Source organism: Astyanax mexicanus, chromosome 19, assembly GCF_023375975.1.
Source record: "Astyanax mexicanus isolate ESR-SI-001 chromosome 19, AstMex3_surface, whole genome shotgun sequence".
In the NCBI taxonomy this organism is placed as follows: domain Eukaryota; kingdom Metazoa; phylum Chordata; class Actinopteri; order Characiformes; family Acestrorhamphidae; genus Astyanax; species Astyanax mexicanus.
Window position 1 is genome coordinate 13,119,419 of NC_064426.1, and position 21,473 is coordinate 13,140,891.

At 41.1% G+C, this 21,473-nt stretch overlaps 1 protein-coding gene across 2 annotated transcripts in view; it reads left to right on the forward strand.

The window, feature by feature from the left end:
• Positions 1 to 21,473, forward strand: part of prkcbb (protein kinase C, beta b) — a 243,371-nt gene that overhangs the window by 55,176 nt on the left and 166,722 nt on the right. For both annotated transcript variants that reach the window (XM_022685279.2, XM_022685280.2), the window contains exon 3: positions 12,755 to 12,837. In XM_022685279.2, the coding sequence (XP_022541000.1) occupies positions 12,755 to 12,837 (83 nt within the window). The remainder of the gene's footprint in view (positions 1 to 12,754; positions 12,838 to 21,473) is intronic.

Consider the following 21,473-nt stretch of genomic DNA (forward strand, 5'->3'; position numbering starts at 1 on the left):
TTATCCCAGCCTTTTCCTGATACCAGTGTTTGAGCAGTCAGACAGACATAGGCAAAAATATCTCCCACTGTTTTGTCCTCCTTTTCACCAAGGACTCTTTAATAATCGTGTTGTGTTTCTTCTCTTTCTGGCTGGTTCTCAGAAACAAGGTCACCAAAAGAAACCAAGGACCATCAAGTGGTTCTCAGCATTTCCTCATATTATTCTTTGTTCTGTAATTCCCTTAGTTTTCCCTCAACATTTTTTCAGCACTCTTTCACGTTCCTTTGATATGAGGTGCTCTTGTTGCTGACTGAAATCAAATCCTCACAGCACTTCTAGAGGCTAGTTTAGTTACTACAACAAAAGCAGGTTATATCTTTGATTTCAGAAGAAACTATAAATAAGCAGGTGTCCCATATATATATATATATATATATATATATATATATATATATATATATATATATATATATATATATATATATATATAAATATATATATATATATATATGTGTGTGTGTGTGTTTGTGTGTGTGTGTAAATGAAGGGCCATTTTTTTTCGTATTGCTTTCAGCTGTGTTCTCTTGGATGCTTCTTCAGGCATCAGTTAATGAATAAAAGTAAAAAGCTTGCTTTAAAGATTCCCAGTTGCTAACTTAAATCAACATACAGGTACTTCTCAAAAAATTAGCATATTGTGATAAAGTTCATTATTTTCTGTAATGTACTGATAAACATTAGACTTTCATATATTTTAGATTCATTATACACAACTGAAATAGTTCAAGCCTTTTATTAGTAAAGAAAAAACAAAAATCTAAAAAAATTTGCATATTTCATCCGACTAATAAAAGAAAAGTGTTTTTAATACAAAAAAAGTAAAATGTTGAGTTATGCACTCAATACTTGGTTGGGAATCCTTTTGCAGAAATGACTGCTTCAATGCGGCGTGGCATGGAGGCAATCAGCCTGTGGCACTGCTGAGGTGTTATGGAGGCCCAGGATGCTTCGATAGCGGCTTTAAGCTCATCCAGAGTGTTGGGTCTTGCGTCTCTCAACTTTCTCTTCATAATATCCCACAGATTCTCTATGGGGTTCAGGTCAGGAGAGTTGGCAGGCCAATTGAGCACAGTAATACCATGGTCAGTAAACCATTTACGCGTGGTTTTGGCACTGTGAGCAGGTGCCAGGTCCTGCTGAAAAATGAAATCTTCATCTCCATAAAGCTTTTCAGCAGATGGAAACATGAAGTGCTCCAAAATCTCCTGATAGCTAGCTGCGTTGATCCTGCCCTTGATAAAACACAGTGGACCAACACCAGCAGCTGACATGGCACCCCAGACCATCACTGACTGTGGGTACTTGACACTGGACTTCAGGCATTTTGGCATTTCCTTCTCCCCAGTCTTCCTCCAGACTCTGGCACCTTGATTTCCGAATGACCTGCAAAAATTGAGCAACAGTCCAGTGCTGCTTCTCTGTAGCCCAGGTCAGGCGCTTCTGCCGCTGTTTCTGGTTCAAAGGTGGCTTGACCTGGGGAATGCGGCCCATTTCCTGCACTCCCTGTGCACGGTTGGCTCTGGATGTTTCTACTCCAGACTCAGTCCACTGCTTCCGCAGCTCCCCCGAGGTCTGGAATTGGCCCTTCTCCACAATCTTCCTCAGGGTCCGGTCACCTCTTCTGGTTGTGCAGCGTTTTCTGACACACTTTTTACTTCCCACTGAGGTGCCTTGATACAGCACTCTGGGAACAGCCTATTCGTTCAGAAATGTTTGGCTAACTAAATGAATTTTATAAATCTTAAATGCACATTTTTTACATATTAATTAAAAAAATTAATTATCTGAACTAAAGCTTTTTGGTTGACACAACTATTGGTGATTTTCTAGTACAGTAAGTTGCCTTGACATACATTTTTACAGTGCATTTAGAGGTGCTTAGTATTCTTTAGTAGAGCTAATCAAGTGCTTTGACATTATGGCTGTATACATACGTATAATTGCATTTTTAATTCAGTTAATCACAGAATTCCGTTGTGATTAATCAGATTTATTTTTATTATTTTTTTTTTTTAATGAGAGAGCTATGTTTCTAAAAAAACATATCAGCCAACGATTATTGTATAAATAAAACAATACTCTAACTCCTGTGTTTATCAGTCACTCAAGTGTATGTTTTTGCAACAAGTTGCAACTTGTTTCTACTACTGCTTAGTAAAGTAAATATAAAAAAATATATATTGTTATGCATATAATATATATATATATAATTAACCCCAACAAACAGAAAAGAGCATGCTGGGAGTTCCTCCATGAGCTCTGATGCCACCGCCATGCAGAAGACGTCATACTGCAAGAGCCGTGAGAAGTCCCCCAAGTCCCCTTTTTTCCCCAGTGCTAAAACAAAGACCCTCAGGTTGTCAGGAGCACAACCCGAGCACTCCCAGCACCATCCAAGTGCTGTCATGCTGTTAAACAAACCAAAATACTCATTCACTCATTTGATGGTCTTTGCACTTGAGGATAGAGTTTTTTTATGTTTTGGATTGACTGACCTTCATTTCTTAAAGTATTTTTTATTTTCTTTACTTAATTGAGTAGTTCTCGTCATAATATGGATTAGAAAAGTACTCAAATAAAGCTACTCACTGTATACAAACTCTACCCCTACACAACTTTACAACTGATGCTCTTAAACACATTAAGAGGACAAAACAAGTTCAGCACATCTGTTACATGAAAGGCATTCCAGATGACTCTACCTCATGAAGTAAATGACTGAGAAAATGCCAGGATGTAAAAGTTTTATCTAAGCAAGAGGTTCGACTTTGAAGAATCTAAAATATAAAATATTCTGGTTTAACACTTTTTTGTTTAGTAAATAACATATATGGGCCATTTCACTGAATGGGTGTCATTTGCTTGTTGTAACTCTTCCAAATTATTATTTTTTTTTTCTAACTCTAAATCTAAAAACACATTTATTTAACTATTTAAAACATGCACTGGTCAAACTCAGGCTGTTTTACTTAAGGTTTCTAAGCCAAAGAAAGTTTTTTTTTCTTCTCAGCCCTTTTATCAAATTTTATGTGACATTTAAAAAGCATGTTTAAAAGCAAGTTAGCAAATTTCTTTGATTTTCTCCCCCCAAAAAATGTTGACTGCATGTTTAAATATTGCATAATAAATATTGTTATATATATATATATATTTAAAAAAGACCCATATCAGAAATTGATCAATTTTATTATTATTAAATGACAATACTCATTCCTCTTACCGGCCCTCACTCCTGTTACTGGAACTCATTTCTGTTACTTTTTTTGTTTTGAGTAACATGACTAAAAAATTGCACAAATTCGTTTTTAGTAACATGAAAATTAGCTAAATGACGACTAATAATTAGGACACTGAGCACATTCTAGTGATGTTCCAAAAATGTGTATTAAAAATAAACAAATTAATTTAGATAACAGGACTAGAAAACGGAGTGTTGAGGTTATCCATGTATGACACTTGTTTGTTTTATTTTCCTTGGTTTATTGAACTCTGCTTCTGGCTCATGGTTTTGTTTTTGGTTTGTGATTCAGCTCTGATGTATTGGTTAGTTGTCTCTCACGCCTGTTATTTGACTACGCTATCTGTTAACGTGTCTTGTAATAAAGCCTCGCTTTGTTTTTACCACAAGCGTCTGACTCCTATCTGTGGCATTACAAAGATCAAATATACTGAAAAATAAATGAGGGAACTTAATTTGGGTCTTCCCATGATCTTCAGAAGAACCAACTTCCAAAAGTCTCAGATGGGGTACTGTGTTTCGATAACAGGACTGATTGAAACCCAGGGACACAACTGAAATGTGTTTTTTAACATAAATATTATACATTTATTATGAATAAAATATATTAAGAGTAACACAACACACAACAATGCAAAAAAAAACATCTTTACTAGGATTTTACTAATTATATTTCATGGTAAAGTTTATAGTTAGAGAGTGGGGACAGGTAACAAATGCTATCTTTTCAGTGTTTTAAGTTATATTATCTGCACATTTATACATGTAATTTCCTGGGGACAGAAATGGCACCACTGATTGAGGAAAGGCTCCATCTTCATTAATTGCACATTGCACCAGTAAGAGCAGAGTGTGAAAGTTTAATTAGCAGGGTAAGAGCACAGTTTTGCTCAAAATATTGCAATGCACACAACATTATGGGTGACACCAACCACATCCAACAGGATTAACTGTGGACGCAAGAGATGAAAGGGATGTTTGAGTGCTAACCCGGATTGTATCCAAAAAACATATATATATATATATATATATATTATTTTCTATTCTATCATAAACTAGTAAAATATTTAGGTCCTTTTGAAGTACAGAACCGTGTAAAATGCTCTTTATGTTGGTGCTGAAAGGTATATATCTGTTAATGGTTTTACTTAGAACCACACAGCCAAGCCAAGAACCATTTGGGAGGCTTTATTTATATGAGTGGAGCTGCTATAATCAGAGAACCATCAGAGACCATAGCTGTGCAGCAGCCAGGACTGTGTGTGCGGGGGTGTTCTGTGGGTGTGAGCACTTAAGTGTATGTGTGTGTGTGTGTGTTTGGCCACTGTTTGTGTGAGTGTGTGGGAGTGCCCTTGTGTTTCTCTGTGTTCTGAAGCAGTTCTGCAGTACAGAATGATCCTCATTGTGCTGGAGGAGCAGGAGCTTTTCTCTCGCAGATTTTAATTGAATATGAGCTCTGGTGGCAGAGTGAGTCAGAACGGCACGCCACAGCTAGTGTGTTCAGAAACGAACTGAACTGACCCTTCTGCAGTCCGGCACTGCTGATCCAGACCTAAACACACCGGCTGTGTCTTTGCATGGATATTTAATGGTGTAGTTAATAATGAAAAGAGGGATCAGCCCTGCAGAGCGTGCTGCAGGTTACCTGAGTGCTGTGTCACCTTTTAACAGCCTCACCCTTAAACTCCAGGGGTGTTATCAAATTATTAACATTTACAGACTTTTTATTAGTATGTATGATCAGGTGCTTATCTACTAAGAAACAGGTGATATACACAGTGTAATCCTCAAAAGAGGTGATAACCAGAGTGTAATGTCTGAAACAGGAAATGATCAGAGGGTAATGTCTGAAACAGAAAATGATCAGAGGGTAATGTCTGAAACAGGAGATGATCAGAGGGTAATGTCTGAAACAGAAAATGTTCAGAGGGTAATGTCTGAAACAGGAGATGATCAGAGGGTAATGTCTGAAACAGGAAATGATCAGAGGGTAATGTCTGAAACAGGAGATGATCAGAGGGTAATGTGTGAAACAGCAGATGATCAGAGGGTAATGTCTGAAACAGCAAATGATCAGAGGGTAATGTCTGAAACAGGAGAAGATCAGAGGGTAATGTCTGAAACAGCAGATGATCAGAGGGTAATGTGTGAAACAGGAAATGATCAGAGGGTAATGTGTGAAACAGGAAATAATCAGAGGGTAATGTCTGAAACAGGAGATTATCAGAGGGTAATGTCTGAAACAGCAGATGATCAGAGGGTAATCTCTGAAACAGCAAATGATCAGAGGGTAATGTCTGAAACAGGAGAGGATCAGAGGGTAATATCTGAAACAGGAGATGATCAGAGGGTAATGTCTGAAACAGGAGATGATCAGAGGGTAATGTCTGAAACAGGAGATGATCAGAGGGTAATGTCTGAAACAGGAGATGATCAGAGGGTAATGTCTGAAACAGGAAATGATCAGAGGGTAATGTCTGAAACAGGAGATGATCAGAGGGTAATGTCTGAAACAGGAGATGATCAGAGGGTAATGTCTGAAACAGGAGATGATCAGAGGGTAATGTCTGAAACAGGAGATGATCAGAGGGTAATGTCTGAAACAGGAGATGATCAGAGGGTAATGTCTGAAACAGGAAATTATCAGAGGGTAATGTCTGAAACAGGAGATGATCAGAGGGTAATGTCTGAAACAGGAAATGATCAGAGGGTAATGTCTGAAACAGGAGATGATCAGAGGGTAATGTCTGAAACAGGAGATGATCAGAGGGTAATGTCTGAAACAGGAGATGATCAGAGGGTAATGTCTGAAACAGGAAATAATCAGAGGGTAATGTCTGAAACAGGAGAGGATCGGAGGGTAATGTCTGAAACAGGAGATGATCGGAGGGTAATGTCTGAAACAGGAGATGATCGGAGGGTAATGTCTGAAACAGGAGATGATCAGAGGGTAATGTCTGAAACAGGAGATGATCAGAGGGTAATGTCTGAAACAGGAGATGATCAGAGGGTAATGTCTGAAACAGGAGATGATCAGAGGGTAATGTCTGAAACAGGAGATGATCAGAGGGTAATGTCTGAAACAGGAGATGATCAGAGGGTAATGTCTGAAACAGGAGATGATCAGAGGGTAATGTCTGAAACAGGAGATGATCAGAGGGTAATGTCTGAAACAGGAAATGATCAGAGGGTAATCTCTGAAACAGGAAATGATCAGAGGGTAATGTCTGAAACAGGAAATGATCAGAGGGTAATGTCTGAAACAGGAAATGATCAGAGGGTAATGTCTGAAACAGGAGATGATCAGAGGGTAATGTCTGAAACAGGAGATGATCAGAGGGTAATGTCTGAAACAGGAGATGATCAGAGGGTAATGTCTGAAACAGGAGATGATCAGAGGGTAATGTCTGAAACAGGAGATGATCAGAGGGTAATGTCTGAAACAGGAGAGGATCAGAGGGTTGTTAGATACTCAGAGGATGTTGAAGATGTTTCAGATGATGTGCTGTCAGATTCATTGTGCATCAGTACTCACTTTGACGTAGATGTTTCTGACATGTTCTGACTGACAGCTCTATTCCTTTTCTGTCTAATACATATCTAGTGTAACACTTGAGTGGAACCTGAGAGTGATGTGGATCTGTACAGATCTCAGAAAGCTTCCCCTCTGAGCTCATGATGACAGATCTGAGTGTTTTAATGGTGAGGTTCTGACAGGCCTGTGAGGTTTATCAATAATGACAGCTGCTTGGTGATGGTGTTTATACACATTTGGCCTGCAGTTGTTAATTACGGTCGTTCTTTTGATTCTGATCTTTGCAATCTTTCTGTGCTGACTAAAAAAGAGCAAATTTTTCCTGTACCATATGGCCACGCATTCGAGTGCGTTTGAGCTTCACAATCCACTCCCACTGTCTCGCAGCCTCTCTCTCTTTCTCTCTGAGTTATTGTCTGTGGGTGGAGACATAAGTTGAGGCTGTGAGATTTCAGTACATTTCCACTGCAGAGCCGTAAAGATGTTATACGCTCCCCAAACAGACGCAAACGTCCAAGCATGTGACCTGAGGCTAAACTGTTCTGGCTGAATTATATACGCTGTATGGTATCCTTCGGTGTATTATGAAGCACTGATGCCTACATCGTTGGAGTGTGTGTATGTGTTTTCTGCTGTGCATGTTGTGTGTGTGTGTGTTTGTGTTTAGAGCTGAACACTTCTGCTTTGTGTCTGTACTGCTGTTCAGGGATGCATTTGCATGGCAGAGATCTAACTCCTGAAAGTGTTTCTTATTCACATGACCGCTTTGGGTTAATAATGTGTTAGAACTGATCACACATTAAAACGATTGCATTCAGCGACAGGAGTGTAAGACTAATGATGCCTAATGATGATGATCATCAATGGACAATGGGCTTTTGCACCTTAATGTGACTTGAAAACTTATGTTGACTCTGTAGAACATACTGTCAAACCCCCTTCCTGTTTTCATGTATGCTGCTGTTGCTTAGCACAAAACAGGCTCTTGTGCAGACCATAATTAGACTTTCATATCCATAATGTAATTAGATGCATGGGGCTCTGTTTAACCGTTCCATAAGCAAGTAGTTATGGGTTTGTTTTGGGTGTCACATGGAATAACCCAATCAGTGTTTCACTTGTCAATGCCTTTAAGTGCCAGGTGCGCTCCAACTTTGGTAGATGGCTAATTTAACAGCGCAGTGCTTCTCAGCAGACGAAACAGACCTGCTCGTTCACACTGTTAAGGTGTGTGAACAGGTCATTTATGATAACAGCAATGTTATTTTGTTTTTGTACTTTTGTTTTCTAGATCTTATCCTGACCTACACAATTGCATTTCTTAATAATAGTCCTCACTGTAGAAATAAGAGTCAAAGAATTTATAAACATTAAAAATTTGACTCAGCTGACAGTTCCTAATTACAGTTGATGATTAGCCTCAGGCCTGATTTGCTAATTAGGCATTGTTTCACAAAAGTGGTTTGTGCACATTTCCCCTCGCAGTTCACAGATTCACATTTCACCAACAAAAAGCTTACAAATGAGCAGAGTTTCTGCGACTACTTCAGAGTTACAGCAAATCCCTGTTTTCTCTGTGGTAGGCCCTGGGGTTAGGGGCGTGACCACTGTGACCCGGAAGGAGGAAGCCCACAGAGAACACAGACACGGGGAGTAAATAAACTCAAAACGTACCTTTTATTTCGGCTTTAAACGCCCTCCACCACACCCAAAAACCAACTTAAATAAACATAGCCCAATGGGGCTCTAGAGTCAGTATAATTACTTTTCTTTAGTTCTTAAAGGTCCGTGCGGCCTCAACCCTCAGCTCCCCAGTCAAGTGTTCCTCCCTCAGTGAGCTGAGGCTGAGTTTTTATACCTGTCCCAGCCGGCTGCTTAATCAGTCCTGAATGCACACCGGCTGGGACAGACATGGCTGTGAGTTCCGGCGTGGGGCGGACCCACGGTTCCCCCGCCTCCTCACGCCACATCTCACAAACATGGAGATTGACTTGCTTGTGTGGGGGCTCACACAAAGTCAGAAAGAACCACAAATTGCAAGATCACATTATCCACTCAATACATACAGTTTCCGAATTTATACAGTTTTATAGACTGCTGTGTTCTGTCCAGAACATCACATCTGTATACAGTTACTTATGCAAAAGACCTGCCACTATTTCTCAGTGTTTAATAATGTATAATAATGATAATGAGAACAGTTGTAGTACTTCATAATAAATACCAAAAAATAAAAGCTACATAAATGCAAAAAAAGGAACTACATTAATTTGTAGCCAATAACTGTAGCTGATCATTTAGAGCAGCGTTTCTCAACCTTTTTTCTACCACGACACCCTTTAAAAGTATGAAAAATGTCAAGGCACCCCAGTTTACAATGTATTAAAAACATATACTCTGCATTATTTATTAGAGGGAGCTAAACGGGAGGGGGGGGGGAGTGTTGCTGGCGGAATAGTTTTTTTCAGGTGAGAAGGGGGGGGGGGGGTAATTTACAATTAGCGGGAAACCTGCTGAATTTTCAAACTAGTGAAATACTCTGCTACACTCACTGCTGAACTACCACTGGATGAAGAAGTTAATGGCTCCGATTCAGAGTTATCTGAACCTGCAGTCTTCTTTTTAAAAAACGTTCCATGCTAGCTTGAGTGCTTCACACTACTCTCGCAGTGCATCGCATGGGGGGAAAAAATTGTGTACCAATTTAGGGGCCGCATCCTTCGGAGGCTGTATTCGAAGGCAGATTGCGTCACAGCTGCGCAGTAATACACCGCCTATCTCTGTGGGTCGCATCCTTCAGAGTATGCTGCCTGTGAATTGGGACACACCCCGACACGCGCTGACTCTGGAAAGGAAATATGCACGTGAAGCGCAATATTTTCATGGCACCCCTGATGAAGCCAGGTGGCACCCCAGGGTGCCGTGGCACCCTACGCTGATTTAGAGAACAGTTTAGTTATAAACATTTACAATTAAATGTTTGCAGTTCACAATATTTGAATGTGTCCAGTGTGCATGTTACATATCACAGAACAATTCAATATCAAGTAGAATATAGATAAAGTATGAGAACCTTATGCTTTTCAGTTTGCTGTGCAGAGAGTCCTGTCTGACCTTAGCTGATTAACTGTAGCAAGTATCTGACAGTGTGAAATAAATGCAGGATGAATATGTGCAGGAATGCTGTGTTATCTTCTTACTGGTGCTGTAATCCACTGTCCTGTGCAGCTCAATCCTAAATACTGTATATCTGTTTTATACTGTTCTACAGTACTGTACTGATTGTTAGAGTGATGGAGTTAGAGATGTAGCTGCAGTGGAACACAGGTTCCTCTACACTGATGTGAAGCATTAATCCTGTCTAAACAGGTGAGGGGCAAGAAACATAACCATGCCATCGTCAGTGTTCCAGGGTGAGCAGCCACTATGCCTCCCCTGCCCCTACAACACATTTTACAACTACATTTTACTGGGATGCTCACATACAAAGCTGTTTTTTCACATGCTACAATACTCTATATCCCTGCATTCTATCAATGTTTTTTATCATGGTGGAAGGTCTGTGGTCACCAAACCCACCAACCCGACCAACTCATACTTGTATTTATAAGGGCATGAAAAATTATTTGCACCAAACAGATTTCTTTTGTTTTTGCATTCTTGTCATACCTACATTTTTCACATGATCAAACTTTAATTTCAGACAAAAATAACCTGAGTAAATATAAAAAAGCACTTTTTAAACAATGATTTAATTTATTAAGTTAACAGACTATCCAAACCACTCTAGCCCTAAAAAAACCCTGAAAAAGTGATTGTCTCCTATAAATGAACTGTGATTACACAAATAAAAAACACACAGTGGCCAAAATTAAAAATTATAATCAGTTTAATGTTCTCTCCTCTCAAAATGCTGTTTTGTTTTCAGAACCAGTTGAACACTGATGTGCTTAAGGAAAACACTTTAATGTTCAGTGTTACACTTACAACAGACAGTACATTCATAAGTGTGTTGTAAAATATTGTTTTTATACTCAAAACACACAAATACAGAGTAAAAAAATATCTTTTATTGACCCACAAAAACAATTTACTGTAAACAGTTAAGGTAAAATGAAAAACTAAGCTGCATTGGATCTGACCACTGCACCTCATCCACATCACAAGCACTGTTTTCCCTGAACAAGCAGCAGAGAAATACTGTATCCCCTAGCATGAAGAATCAAGCCATAAAAAGAATACTGTAAATACTGTGTAGGAACACAAAGTAAGAATATTTTTCACAAATAACTGAAACATACTTTCTTTTTTACAGCCCTACAGAACAGTTCACAGTCAATACTGTACTACTGTACTCATTAATACCGTATTTATATGTATTTATTACTGCACTTTCACAGTGTGGGTAGATTTTTATTCTCATTTCTGAAAGTCCAAATGATGGGTGCTACACTGTATGCTGCTCTAATTTGGCTGAGCTCACCAGTTTCTCTTTCATGCTAAAGCGTTGATTGTGTGACAGGTGTTTGCCCATGTGACGAGTAGTGTAATTAAAGTATATGGAAAAAAGTGTATTTTAGAGCTGCAGTTTGGGTGTAAAGCAGGATTTGAGCTTGTAGTTTAGCAGAATTGGTTACATGTTGTGGTCCTTGTGTCTCAAGTACCAGTTTTTATGTTTAAACAATCGAGAAAAACTGTAATCACACTTTTCGGAAGTTCAATGTCACTACTTACCACAACCAGGCCTAATTAAGGAATCACTTAAATAGAACCTGTCTGACAACATGAAGCCGATAAATGATCTCTATGCTGCGATCATTTTGCCGCAATCTGAAGAAATTCAAAAACAGATAAGAAAACAAAGTTATTGATCATCTATCTATCAGCCTGGAAAATGTTACAAAATCATTTCTAAGGCTTTGTGACTCCAGGGGACCACAGATATTATTCATACATGGAGAAAACATGGAACAATGGTGAACTGTCCAAGGAGTGGCTGGCCGACCCAAGGCAAAAAACACTGCTGAAAAACAAGACAACGCCCCACATCTTAGGTGTACTTGGGTTCTGCAGAAGGACGATGGTCCAAAGAACACAAACAAGACATGAAAAAAACAAAATGAAGGATTTAGAGTGGCCTAGTCAAAGTCTGGTGCTGTGGCATGATTTAAACAGTCTCAAAAATGCTCCAGTGTGGGTGAGTTAACACAATTCTGCAAAAAAAAGTGGGACAAAATTCCTCCACAGAGATGTGAAAGACTCGTTGCCAGTTATCGGTAAAGATTGATTGCAGTTGTTGCTGCTAAGCGTGGCATAACCAAGGTATTAGGCTTAGGGGCAAACACTTTTACAGAGCTTTGGGTCACATGTCAGCTTTATCCAGCAGTGTAAGAATGTGAAGGTCAGAATGTTGTGTTTGTGGTTTGAGCAGCTGTGTGTACAAAAGAAGAAATGTGAACGATAGAAGAGATGAAATTGAGTCTAAATAAAAGGTAAGGGATTAACTGTGTGTGATTGCGTTGTGTTGTGTGCAGGTAAAGTTAAATGTAGCCGCGGGGCTGATTGGCAGTAAAACTCTGTGACTGCGCACTGTGACTTGTGCAGTCACGCAAGTGACTGAGATTTTGATTTTTTCGTGAAATGCTCAACAAAAAGCAGCAGTTTTTTACTGTGTCCAACTCAGTACAGCTTTGTTCACAGGTCTAGACATTTCAGTGGATCTATTCTGAACATTTCTGCATATTACATTTATAGAGTTGATGAGGACTGATCTGATTTAGTGCTGAGAAGGTTTTAGGGTTACGACCTACATGTGACCAGGATGTGACTGAGCTGTGTGTGTGAATGATAGTGACTAAAGTAAATAAGTGGGTGCTGATAATAGCTCTTACAGTCTTTCTCTCTCTCTCTCTCTCTCTCTCTCTCTCTCTCTCTTTCAGTGTGCTGCTTCGTGGTTCATAAGCGCTGCCATGAGTTTGTCACTTTTTCCTGTCCGGGAGCAGATAAAGGACCTGCGTCTGACGTGAGTAGAACCAGATTTGTTGGGTTTCTTTTGCTCTGCTCTCTCTCTGATAAGCTCCTGTAATCATGGGTTCCAGTCTGCTGTAGAAAACGCTTCATTTCTGAGTCATCTTCAGGAGAGTGGTTGGGACGGGGTGGGTGGGGTGCTCTTCATTTCCCAAGAATAATTGGTAAACAATACTAATGAACATAAACACATACGTTTGGAGTAAAACTGCCAAAACAAACAGCCCTGTGTTGTGTTTCTTCATCATCGCTTTTGATTGGCTAAAAATTATTTATTAAAGCTGGATATTTCAGGGCTTTAAATGGCTAAGCAGACTAAAAATGCTGACATAACGATTGCTAGTTTGAATGTCAGGTGATATTGTTTTGGTTCAGCAGCCGGAGCTTAATCTGCCATACTCTCTCCAGGTGGGTAGATGGCACTCTCTTCCCCATCACTCTCATTAGGATGCTGGCAGGCACAGGCGTCTGTTGGCTGATGTATTGGAGCTGGTGTTTCGGTGTTTATCTCTGGGTACATCGACTGCCTAGTGATGCTGCATTGCCAGTTTGGAACGAGGCGCTGATTGATTACACATGTAACGGAGGGGGCATTTGCTGGTCTTCACCCTCCTAGTGGTGGCAGCTTTGCAACTGATAGGGATTCCCAGTGACAGGGTGGGGTACAGGAGGAAACTGGGTTAAAATAAACAAATAAATAAAGGTAAATGTTTTCTGAGCTACTGCATAATGAAGAAAAGCTCCGGGAATCCATGTTTTCTGCAACTTTCCATATTTGTATCGCTGTTCTGAGCAGCCCCTGCATTCACACCAGATACTTTTGCCTCCCAGTACCCAAATCAAGAGGCTTTTGTCATCATTACATCTGAGTACAGGTACACAGTGTAACGAAATTACAATCCTCCAGAACCATGGTGCAACATAGAACAATACAATAGAGAACATAAAGTGCAAGATTGTGACGAAGTGCAACATAAAACTATAACACTGCAGTAAATAAAATTTACAGACAGACATACAGATATAATTTAACAGACAGGACAGTGCAGTACCGATATGCTACAATGAAATGTTCTAGTGAAGATAAGGTGCAGAGATATGTAATATACTGTAACATATAGAACTTACATAATCACAGTAGTTACTGAGGTAGAGAGTTTATAGTTATTTTGGAAGAAGCAATATTGCTGATAGGGATAGAGACATTTTAGTGCTGTGAGTGTGTGTGTGTGTGTGTGTGTGTGTGTGTGTGCAATCTTTGTACTTTGTGAAGTACAGTCTTTGTGCGTGTGAAAAGTGGTGAGGGGGTTCAGTTCAGATCTGTGTGAGTGTGTTGGGTGTGTGGGGGGGTTCAGCTTCATCTCTGTATGTTGAGGAGTCTGGTTGCCTGGTGGAAGAAGCTGTTGCAGAGTCAGTTGCAGAAGTAGCAGCTTCTCTGAACATGTACCAGTTAGTGTGCTAAAACAGTCCTGAAGAGCAGAGATGGCTCTTGGAGGCCAGGTTGTCACTTGCTTCTTTCCTGATTTGACACGTCTGATGGGCTGTCTGTATGCTGGCATCACAGAGATGTGGTCCGAGGAAACGTAGTGAGGGCGGGGCTCTGCTCTGTACGTGCTGGGAATGTTTGTGTAAACAAGATCCAGCACGTTAGCTCCTTCACACACCTTCACACACCTTCACACACCTCCATACACCTGCACACACCCTCATACACCTTCATACACCTTCATACACCTTCACACACCTTCACACACCTCCATACACCTGCACACACCTTCATACACCTGCACACACCTTCATACACATGCACACACCTTCATACACCTGCACACACCTGCACACACCTTCATACACCTGCACACACCTTCATACACATGCACACACCTTCATACACCTGCACACACCTTCACACACCTTCATACACCTTCACACACCTCCAAACACCTGCACACACCTTCATACACCTTCATACACCTGCACACACCTTCACACACCTTCATACACCTTCATACACCTGCACACACCTTCACACACCTTCACACACCTTCATACACCTTCACATACCTTCACACACCTCCATACACCTGCACACACCTTCACACACCTTCATACACCTTCACACACCTTCACACACCTTCACACACCTGCACACACCTTCATACACCTGCACACACCTGCACACACCTGCAAACACCTTTACACACCTTCATACACCTTCACACACCTTCACACACCTCCATACACCTGCACACACCTTCACACACCTTCATACACCTTCACACACCTTCACACACATGCACACACCTTCATACACCTTCATACACCTGCACACACCTTCACACACCTGCACACACCTGCACACACCTGCACACACCTTCATACACCTTCACACACCTTCACACACCTCCATACACCTGCACACACCTTCACACACCTTCATACACCTTCACACACCTTCATACACATGCACACACCTTCATACACCTGCACACACCTTCACACACCTTCACACACCTGCATACACCTTCACACACCTTCACACACCTGCACACACCTTCACACACCTTCACACACCTTCACACACCTGCACACACCTTCACACACCTTCATACACCTTCACACACCTTCACACACCTTCATACACCTTCACACACCTTCATACACCTTCATGCACCTTCATACACCTGCACACACCTTCACACACCTGCACACACCTCCATACACCTGCACACACCTCCATACACCTGCACACACCTTCATACACCTCCATACACCTGCACACACCTTCATACACCTGCACACACCTGCACACACCTCCACACACCTTCATACACCTCCATACACCTTCATACACCTCCGCACACCTTCATACACCTCCATACACCTTCATTCACCTCCACACACCTTCATACACCTCCATACACCTTCATACACCTCCACACACCTTCATACACCTTCATACACCTCCACACACCTTCATACACCTTCATACACCTTCATACACCTCCATACACCTGCACACACCTTCATACACCTTCACACACCTTCATACACCTTCATACACCTGCACACACCTTCACACACCTTCACACACCTTCATACACCTGCACACACCTGCACACACCTTCGCACACCTTCATACACCTTCACACACCTTCATACACCTTCACACACCTTCACACACCTGCACTCACCTTCACACACCTTCACACACCTTCATTCACCTTCACACACCTGCACTCACCTTCATACACCTCCATACACCTGCACACACCTTCATACACCTGCACACACCTCCACACACCTTCATACACCTTCACACACCTTCACACACCTCCATACACCTTCACACACCTTCATACACCTTCATACACCTGCACACACCTCCACACACCTTCATACACCTCCATACACCTGCACACACCTTCATACACCTTCACACACCTTCATACACCTGCACACACCTTCACACACCTTCACACACCTTCACACACCTTCACACACCTTCATACACCTGCACACACCTTCACACACCTTCACACACCTGCATACACCTTCATACACCTGCATACACCTTCACACACCTGCATACACCTTCATACACCTTCATACACCTGCACACACCTTCACACGCCTCCATACACCTTCACACACCTTCATACACCTTCATACACCTGCACACACCTTCACACACCTTCACACACCTTCATACACCTGCACACACCTTCACACACCTTCACACACCTGCATACACCTGCACACACCTTCACACATTCTTCACACACATATTCAACCTAAGCTGATCAAAGTTCTATTAGTGTACATCTGACACTAAGGTTCAGTTTTAAGTGGTCAGATTAAGCGTAGTCATGGTTGTACAACATTTTACTTTCTCTGGAAACTTTAAAAGTCTGTGTAGTCTCAGATTAAGCTCAATTCTTTTGTGGGAAATTGCTTGGTTTAACAGTTTTATTGGTCAGTCTGTGGTTGGTTTGAGACCAGTATAGAGAAATGTAGATACTGAACAGAGAGTAGAATATTTGGAAATGTTTTGCTCCACCGTTAATTCTGTGGTGCTTTCCTGGTGTCTGAGATGCTCTCCAGTCATCTAATGCACTCTGGCTTTGCTCTAAGAGGCTTTCATTTACTTAAGCATGCTTTTGGTTCCCTTTGGCCTGCTCTGACTTCACCTTTCCTCCCACTGCGCCACTCCAGCTCCTTTAACTCTGCCCTCCTGGTGCTCTCCTCCCCTTCATCGGCACACTCAGCTCTCTCCGGAGCTGGCTGTTTCCCATCAGCGCAGCCGCTGGAACTGGGTGACAGATTTACTATGCAGGACATAAACGTGGTGTAGGTGGGATCGTTTTTTACGCTTTAATTGCACGTTAGCGTTCTGGTGCTAACCTACGACTTATTTTTCTGAAGATGCCAGAGGTTCTTCATTCATCCTTTTTCTGCCTAAACGATGCCCTTTTATCCGTCTCCAGCGTCGCGCCTCGTTCTGGCTCGGGTCTTTTCTCCAGCAGCCCAGAAATACCCACGATTCCCTGCGGCCCCCGCCTCGACACGTCACTTGCACAAAGCAATAATGTCTGTTTAATGAATCTGCCGCCCTCTGACACTGTCGTTAGATTGTATGTAAATCTGCTGGTTTGTCTCTGTAGACAGACCTCGGCGAGGGTGGGTGCAGGTACAAATATAGTCAATGTCAAACGCAGACGAGCAGAGGAGGAGTCTGGGTAGTCTTCAGAGGGGCTTCAATTATAGAAGTGGGCTAATTAGACCTTCACCAAATGAGCTGTGTATTCTCAATAAAACATTACACCTTTAATAAACCTACATTTGGTCTTTTTGACGCAGGAGGACGAACAAATTTGCTCTGACAGAAACATGTGGTAACCCATAACAAACAACCCCCTTACAGTTTCTATAATTTGTTCAAATCTCAATGTATTAAGCTTCTCAAACATCCAAGTTCCTGGACTTTCTTTTCAGCAGTGATAAATCCCTATAAACTTGAAGTACAACCACTGAAAAGAACCAAGACTTCCTGTGAAGAATTTCTATAAAAGACCACTGAGAGGAACCAAGATTCAAAATGAGAACCACACTAGAAGCAATAAGATGATCCACTCAAAGAAACTAAAATTTTTATTTTCTTCACAGACAGAATAGGAAATACTAAGAAGAACTGTTACTGAGAAAATGAATCTTTGTTATAGACGTTTGAGAAGAACCAAGGCTTTAACAAAGAACTTCAATGGAGTTCACTGAGAGGAGCCACTCCTATAAATAACTTGGTTCCAAAAGAACCAAGACCCAAAATGTGAATCACTTGAAAGAAAACCCTCTGAAGATCTGAAAGAGGAATCTGCTTTTGTTCATTTTGTTAATTTCTGTTAGAGACAACTGAGGAACCAGTACTCAAAAAGAGCATGAGAAAGAAGCTTTGAGGAACAAAGACCCAGAAGGAAAATGTCTTTAAAGTCATGATAACCAGTGGAACAGTGGAACAGGAGATTATTTAAGATGGAATGGAAATTCAATGATAATTCTTTCCACCTTAAATAATGCGTTTGAGGCAGGGTGAGGCTAAGGGTCGCTTTAGGTCCTGATTGTTATTGTGTAAGAGAAACTAAATAAAGAGGTGTGAGAACTGAGGGATTTATATATTACCACACTACTCTCTCTCTCTCTATCTCTCTCTCTATCCCTCCTGGTTAGAAGGAAGGATTATGGTTTGCAGAGAAACTCTGCACCTTTCCACCTGCTCCCCACGCACCCCGACACTGACTCACCTGTTCTGGTGGGGGAGGGGTATCAAAGTATTAAAAAGTATTAAAAAGAGAGTGTGTGTGTGTGTGTGTGTGTGTGTTCTGTGCATGGTTCATTTTACCATCACTCCTACACTCCTCAGGCAGTGCATCAGTGTGATGACCAGTTGAGGGATTACCTGTCCTGCTTTAATCATCACTTTCAGAGCCAACGTCTATTCACACTACAGTTTTAAACGTGAGGGGTTCAGGCTTTAGGGTCTGTGATTCATGGTTTGGGATTAAGGGTCTGTGATTTATAGTTCAGGCTTTAGGGTCTGTGATTTATAGTTCAGGCTTTAGGGTCTGTGATTTATAGTTCAGGCTTTAGGGTCTGTGATTTATAGTTCAGGCTTTAGGGTCTGGGATTCATGGGCTGGGCTTTTGGGTCTGTGATTTTTGGTTCAGGCTTTGGGTCTGTAATTTATAGTTTAGGCTTTAGGGTCTGTGATTTATGGGCTGGGCTTTTGGGTCTGTAATTTATAGTTTAGGCTTTAGGGTCTGTGATTTATGGTTCAGGCTTTTGGGTCTGTGATTTATGGTTTGGGCTTTTGGGTCTGTGATTTATGGTTCAGGCTTTAGGGTCTGTGATTTATAGTTCAGGCTTTAGGGTCTGTGATTCATGGGCTGGGCTTTTGGGTCTGTGATTTATGGTTCAGGCTTTAGGGTCTGTGATTTATAGTTCAGGCTTTAGGGTCTGTAATTAATGGTTTGGGATTAAGGGTCTGTTATTTATAGTTCAGGCTTTAGGGTCTGTTATTTATAATTCAGGCTTTAGGGTCTGTGATTTATAGTTCAGGCTATAGGGTCTGTGATTTATAGTTCAGGCTTTAGGGTCTGTGATTTATAGTTTAGGCTTTAGGGTCTGTGATTTATAGTTCAGGCTTTAGGGTCTGTGATTTATAGTTCAGGCTTTAGGGTCTGTGATTTATAGTTCAGGCTTTAGGGTCTGTGATTTATAGTTCAGGCTTTAGGGTCTGTGATTCATGGGCTGGGCTTTTGGGTCTGTGATTTTTTGTTCAGGCTTTAGGGTCTGTGATTTTTTGTTCAGGCTTTAGGGTCTGTGATTTATGGGCTGGGCTTTTGGGTCTGTAATTTATAGTTCAGGCTTTAGGGTCTGTGATTTATGGTTCAGGCTTTAGGGTCTGTGATTTATGGTTCAGGCTTTTGGGTCTGTGATTTATGGTTTAGGCTTTTGGGTCTGTGATTTATGGTTCAGGCTTTAGGGTCTGTGATTTATAGTTCAGGCTTTAGGGTCTGTGATTCATGGGCTGGGCTTTTGGGTCTGTGATTCATGGTTCAGGCTTTAGGGTCTGTGATTTATAGTTCAGGCTTTAGGGTCTGTAATTAATGGTTTGGGATTAAGGGTCTGTTATTTATAGTTCAGGCTTTAGGGTCTGTTATTTATAGTTCAGGCTTTAGGGTCTGTGATTTATAATTCAGGCTTTAGGGTCTGTGATTTATAGTTCAGGCTATAGGGTCTGTGATTTATAGTTCAGGCTTTAGGGTCTGTGATTTATAGTTCAGGCTTTAGGGTCTGTGATTTATAGTTCAGGCTTTAGGGTCTGTGATTTATAGTTCAGGCTTTAGGGTCTGTGATTCATGGGCTGGGCTTTTGGGTCTGTGATTTTTTGTTCAGGCTTTAGGGTCTGTGATTTTTTGTTCAGGCTTTAGGGTCTGTGATTTATGGGCTGGGCTTTTGGGTCTGTAATTTATAGTTCAGGCTTTAGGGTCTGTGATTTATGGTTCAGGCTTTAGGGTCTGTGATTTATGGTTTGGGCTTTTGGGTCTGTGATTTATGGTTCAGGCTTTAGGGTCTGTGATTTATAGTTCAGGCTTTAGGGTCTGTGATTCATGGGCTGGGCTTTTGGGTCTGTGATTTATGGTTCAGGCTTTAGGGTCTGTGATTTATAGTTCAGGCTTTAGGGTCTGCAATTAATGGTTTGGGATTAAGGGTCTGTTATTTATAGTTCAGGCTTTAGGGTCTGTTATTTATAGTTCAGGCTTTAGGGTCTGTGATTTATAGTTCAGGCTTTAGGGTCTGTGATTTATAGTTCAGGCTTTAGGGTCTGTGATTTATAGTTCAGGCTTTAGGGTCTATGATTTATAGTTCAGGCTTTAGGGTCTGTGATTTATGGTTCAGGCTTTAGGGTCTGTGATTTATAGTTCAGGCTTTAGGGTCTGTGATTTATAGTTCAGGCTTTAGGGTCTGTAATTAATGGTTTGGGATTAAGGGTCTGTTATTTATAGTTCAGGCTTTAGGGTATGTTATTTATAGTTCAGGCTTTAGGGTCTGTGATTTATAGTTCAGGCTTTAGGGTCTGTGATTTATATTTCAGTCTTTAGGGTCTGTGATTTATAGTTCAGGCTTTAGGGTCTGTGATTTATAGTTCAGGCTTTAGGGTCTGTGATTCATGGGCTGGGCTGTTGGGTCTGTGATTTTTTTGTTCAGGCTTTAGGGTCTGTGATTTTTAGTTTAGGCTTTAGGGTCTGTGATTTATGGGCTGGGCTTTTGGGTCTGTAATTTATAGTTCAGGCTTTAGGGTCTGTGATTTATAGTTCAGGCTATAGGGTCTGTGATTTATAGTTCAGGCTTTAGGGTCTGTGATTTATAGTTCAGGCTTTAGGGTCTGTGATTTATATTTCAGTCTTTAGGGTCTTTGATTTATAGTTCAGGCTTTAGGGTCTGTGATTTATAGTTCAGGCTTTAGGGTCTGTGATTCATGGGCTGGGCTTTTGGGTCTGTGATTTTTTGTTCAGGCTTTAGGGTCTGTGATTTTTAGTTTAGGCTTTAGGGTCTGTGATTTATGGGCTGGGC